The sequence below is a fragment of the Vigna unguiculata genome, chromosome 10, assembly GCF_037176805.1.
Source record: "Vigna unguiculata cultivar grain cowpea cultivar isolate G323 ecotype 2 chromosome 10, ASM3717680v1, whole genome shotgun sequence".
Classification (NCBI taxonomy): Eukaryota; Viridiplantae; Streptophyta; class Magnoliopsida; order Fabales; family Fabaceae; genus Vigna; species Vigna unguiculata.
Genome location: NC_140801.1, coordinates 52,146,421 through 52,152,197, shown reverse-complemented (window position 1 = coordinate 52,152,197; position 5,777 = coordinate 52,146,421). Strand labels below are relative to the sequence as shown.

The following is a 5,777-nucleotide window of genomic DNA, read 5'->3' as shown; positions in this document are numbered from 1 at the left end:
TATTTTACATATTAAGCTAAAACTTATATTTGTTTATATGATTGAATAGTTGAAAAAAAAACTTCTCTATAACTTAAAATTAACTTACAAATTTAAAAAAATGAAAATATAAGATAAACTATATTTAAGAATAACCTCATTTTGATTTAAGAACAAAATTATTTTATGTTTCGTGTTGCTTATTCTTTTTTATCTTAAAGGTCCCTATTAGAAAAAATGATCTAAATAGGAATCAATAAATCATAAAAGATAAAATTAATAGAATTTAGATATAACTTTTACAGTACATAAACTCTTAAAAACTCCTAACATGAGTCTTTATTAAAAAATACTCCTAAAAACATAGGAATCAAGCTATCCAGATTTGCATGGACTCTCAAGTTTTGCAGAAGCTTTGTAATAATAGATTTTGCCAATGTATTTAACTGTTAAAGTGCATTGAATGCAAACAATTGTATATTTTAACACTTTGAGAAATGGGAACAGCTTGAATTTAATATTTGTGAATAAAAACAAAGTGGGTTTTCATATTTACATACAAGATTCTTTTCATCCTATTTAGCGATTAGTATGTATTTTCTAAGTCCAATGATGATATCATATCATTGGTGAATTACCAACATACTGAACAAGTTCTGAGACCCAATTCACTGCAGTACCAAAGAATAGCTCCCAGAACCACAGATCCAATGCTAAGACCGATGAAAAAAATGAACAAATGAATTTGAATATCACGATGATCATCTCGTTCATCAAAGTCGTTCTTCACATTGACAATACCAAAAAAAAAACTTGAATTTAATCATCTACACGCAATGTCATTAGTCTAATACAAAACCACGAAAGTTACAAATCAGTAGTTTGTTAGACTTGCATGAACATTTATGTCTAAAACCACCCTCATCAAACTCTTAAGTTAACATCTTTGATTTTCACATTTATGAGCACATTCTTTATAATTGGTTAAAATTCTTTGGAACTGCAGAATCATGAGTGAGACTCACTCACTAAATAAAAGACAGATCCACAAAAATTTTGTAATTTTCAATAAATTTCAAACCAAATTAGAGTGAGCATTTCTCACTCAACAAATACTCGCTATTTGAAATAAGATTACGAACTTCCTAAACAAACTTGAGAAAAACCCTCCCTGAATGGCGTATACCCCAACAAACTTGAGTCTTGCTCTAAAAAGTTAAAGGAATTGTAATAATTCTCTCCCTCGTGTTGAAGTTGATGATAAGACAAAGTTTGGTTGATAACCCCAATTACTGTTTCTCAAATATATAAAATAAAAAAACCATTTTCCCTTTTTAGCAAGTAGGTAAGTCTGTTTTGTTAGGTTGCTTAGATTTAGAAGTTATAATTCTGCAGTTCTTTTGTTTCAACTAGTTTGATTAATCTGTAAATGATGTTCACTCATATATGTTTTCAATTTGCATTGCATGGTTGAATCAGTCCAGCGGACAGAATTCACATTTGATAAACTGATATAAGCACAAGTGTGTTGATTGCTGCCAAAATAGGTTCTAGTTAGTGATTTTCGTTTCTGCATGTATTTCTTGTGATTAAATAGCATCTTCCATTCATATTCATCATTTTAGACTAGTTCCATTCATTGCTGCTCGTTTAATTCATCGAAGCATTTTCACAAACTGTTTGGTAAAACTGCACATTCATTCAAGCATTTCATCAAACAGTTTGAGATTTTGTAATTAGGCATAGTTTTCATAATTCTAAGCATCCCAGCATATTACATTACACCATCCTAACAGTTTAAGTAGTCATTATCATTTTATAATCGGTCTAACATCATTTCATCATGCATTAGCCATTTACTCAATACATATGCACACTGTGATAGCTCATTTAGTTACATGCATTTTAATTCATTTTATCATTCTCTCATCTTTGCTTCTGTGTTTTAGGACTGAATCTATACAAACAATTCATTTAAAATTTCATCCCATCTCTTTGGATTTGACACCCGAGTCTTTCCCTAGACTACATTAGGGGAATTTGGTTTTTGTATGAACTTGATGTAACTATACAAGTTCATCAGTGAGACAAGCGTGTAGCTGTCCGATAATGTGATGAGAAAGAAACTAATAATGAATGTTGTTGATCATAGGAGAGCTCTGCCATTTATTAGTCTTCATTACCAAGATCTCCCCATCTAACATTGTGCCTTGCAGCAAGGTAATGTGCTCCAACCGGTCCTCTACTACCATAGGGGTAGAGCTCTGGAGCAATCTTCTTGTTTTCAAGTTCTTTAAGCAAAGGAGTGAACAGAGCCCAAGCTGCATCAAGCTCATCACTTCTAATGAACAGCCTTCGCTCTCCTTCAATGGCATCTAGGAGTAACCTCTCATATGCATCTGGTATTTCACTTGGATACCTTCACACAAAATCAAAGTTTCGTATTAATGCCCTCATCAAACACATGTTAGTATTCCCTCAAATATACTAATGAGCATTCTTAGCATGTGGAATTTTTTTAAGATTGGTAAGCTATGTTTCACAAGCAGTAGTTATATCCAATTCAGGTCTAGTACCTTGCTCGGAAAAGCAAATTCAGGTCACTTCTGTCTAATCTCATTCCCAGACCTGGTACTTTATTGTTGATTTTCAAATATATAGCTTCATCAGGCTGTACACGAAGCACAAGCTCATTTGTAGCCTTGTCTAGATCAGTTCCAAAATTCCTCTTGTACAAGTTACCTGGGACATGTCTGAATTGTACTCTGATTTCTGCACTGGATACAAATTTTAAATTTTTCTTGAAATAGTTTCAAACCGTACAGAGAAAACTAGCAGAGAATCTGGACTCAAAAGGAAACTTGTGTACCGCTTAGTATGGAGAGCCTTGCCAGCTTTCATGAGAAAAGGAACCCCATCCCATCTGGCATTGTCTATAAAAAGAGCTGCTGCTGCAAACGTTGGAGTAAGACTACCCTTTGGAACAGTTGGATCATCCGTATAAGCAGGATATGATTTTCCACCCTTGTTGTGGCCCTTGTATTGACCAACAACAACATTTTCAAGCTGCAGTGGTCTCATTGATCTCAGAACCTTCACCTGATTTGAAACCATTCTCAGTAATAATCACTGAACATCATTAATATATTGGTTGAAAATTTTTCCATAACATTTAGGACCTTTACCTTTTCATTTCTGATGTCCTCAGCAGCTAAGCTGACTGGTGTTTCCATTGCAAACAAAGCTAGTATTTGCAGAAGATGATTTTGCATTATATCACGAATGATTCCATAGTGATCAAAATAGCTAAAGAAAACCACAAAGCCAGTTCAATTGGTGTGTGAATTATCATTCTCTGAAATACCATCAAGACAAGCATAAGACAAGATTACTCAGAACTCACCCTCCTCTTCCTTCAGTTCCAAAATCTTCAGAAAATATTATCTGCACATTGCGAATGTAATTCCGGGACCATAGAGGCTCAAAAACAAGATTTGAAAAGCGAAGCACTGATAGATTCTCCACAAGCTCCTTGCCCAAGTAATGGTCAATCCTAAAGAATTTCCAATGAGTCCAGGCTTTTCACTTTAGCTTGTTTAAAAAGAAAAAAGAACCAAGTGAACCTGAATATTTGGTCTTCAGTGAGGTACTGCTTCAAGCATTTTGTTAGCTCACTAGATGATTCAGAGTCACGACCAAATGGCTTTTCAACAATAACCCTTGTCCATCCATCTTTGGAAGAAGCCTTTTGGCTAGCGCATCTCACCACATCCACAAATATGTTTGGAGGTATTGACAAATAAAACAATCTGTTTGATAATTTTCCACCCTACAAAAGACCATTGTCAAATATATCAGTATAATCTCCAATTTTGTTTTATTTTTTTGATTTTCTGATATATGGATGTACAGGGCTCAGTGCAGCAGGGTAATATGGCAGATAGTATTATATTACCTCTTTCTCTTTGAGCTTGATATCCAATTCTGAAAAGTGCTCCTCAGAACTATATTGACCAGAATGGTAAAAACATCTTTTTAAGAACTGATCCATTTTATCTTCGCAATTTTCCCTGCAAGTTTAGACTAGTATCAATATACATAAAATGAAGGTGAGTAGGGGAAAAGTATAAGGTAAGGTTTAGTCCAATAACATAAAAGTTAAACTGTATGAATGTGCTTTGGTGATATAGACTTAAGAAAGATACAAGTGAAAAGAAAAATTTCACAGCATTTATTCAAATACCTGTTATGCATCTACTTTTTAAACCTTACACTTGTTTGTCTTCAACCATGATTTGTTACAACTTTGTAGCAAATAGGGTTGCTGTAATGAAATTTACCTTTTGTCAATTCTGCATGTTAAGGTTTTGCTAATCATGTTCCTTAGTTCTTCATTGGTCATTTTAGTCCGAGCAAATCCAAAAACAATAAAATTCTGCATAAAGATTACAACCAGACAGACTCATACACAATGCTCCAAAACATTTAAATCATCTAAAAGACATCTCAATTCCCAAGAGATTAAGTATCTATCACTACTAAGTGAAACTAAACACTATATAATAACGAGTCCAACCTCAGGTAGCCAATCTTCATAAAAGAGTGCAAACAGTGCTGGAAAAATCTTCTTTTTGGCAAGGTCTCCAGAAGCTCCAACAACAGTTATACTAAGATTGGATCCTGCACATTCTGAGTCTGACAATGGAAATACTCCATCAAGTGGTTGGAGCTTGCTATCTTCCTTAGCCAATGAAGTTCCAGCTAAACCTAATTAATTTATGAATATATGACATTTGACATTAGCTAAACTAATCAAGTTTAGTTAAATGCTAACTCTAACCTATTTGAAACATTTCTAATTGAAAGGAGAAACAATTGCTAGATCAAACAAAAGGCATGTTCAACCATTTCAAAAGGAAAAAAAAAAAAACAGATCATGTAAAAGTGAGGTGGAAGAACAAACCATCATTTGAAGAAACAGCATTCAGTGGAAGCCCATTTGAGGATTTGAGCTGAAAATGGTTTCTTGCAGATTTTCTAGGGCGAGTGCAAGAAAACCATAGTGGTGAATGAGAGTTTTCTCCTACTGCAGTGAATTTAGAGAAAAAAAGTGGCTCATTTCTTGATGCATAGGCCGTGACTATGCTTAAAGAAGGGCCTAGAATATTGGCCATGCAAGAAGTTGGTACTGAAGATTTCAGAAGAAAAACATAAGAACAACAGAGCAACAAAATAAAAATCCAAAGATCAGAAACAGTAAGTTGAACAAGGTGCAGGAGTTCAGTTAATATAGTTAATTGTTGATGAAAACAAAAATGGTTAAAATCTTGTAAGTGTTATGATTTATGAATGCGACATCATGCCAAAATTGCCCTTTGGATATGGGAAACGACCACATCAAATTGGAGGGGTTGCTCTGTACACGCATGACAAAATATCCTGAAACGTGAGGTCCAAATTTTCTTACTCTTTTTTATTTTTTTTCAAATTTCTGAAATAATAATAATAATAATAATAATAATAATAAATGAAAGGAAAGATGAATGCTGTGTAAAGAAAATTAGTATTCATTGGTTATGTGAAACAAAAAATAAGACATCTTCGAATGGGCAGAGATTGCTTCTATGTGTATGCAACCCACAAATCATCCATATTGATTATAGGAAAAAATTAAATGTGTTTTTTTATATGTAGAAAGTATAAATATATATATATATATAATAAATTAAATATCTTTAGTTAAAATACATAAAGTAAAGATAATTTGATATTTTAATTTTACAGAAAGTAATTTTTTT

General features: G+C 33.2%; 1 protein-coding gene across 1 annotated transcript; it reads right to left on the bottom strand.

Annotated features, from left to right (window-relative positions):
* Positions 1-1,937: 1,937 nt before the first annotated feature.
* Positions 1,938-5,282, bottom strand: LOC114166078 (glucose-6-phosphate 1-dehydrogenase, chloroplastic-like). The gene is made up of 10 exons (XM_028050732.2): positions 4,943-5,282; positions 4,556-4,746; positions 4,320-4,414; positions 3,935-4,049; positions 3,603-3,808; positions 3,383-3,532; positions 3,165-3,285; positions 2,849-3,078; positions 2,556-2,756; positions 1,938-2,398 (listed from the first exon to the last, which is right to left on the bottom strand). The coding sequence occupies exons 1-10, from the start codon at positions 5,151-5,153 to the stop codon at positions 2,149-2,151; spliced, it is 1,770 nt and encodes a 589-aa protein (XP_027906533.1). The 5' UTR covers positions 5,154-5,282; the 3' UTR covers positions 1,938-2,148.
* Between the last annotated feature and the right edge of the window lie 495 nt (positions 5,283-5,777).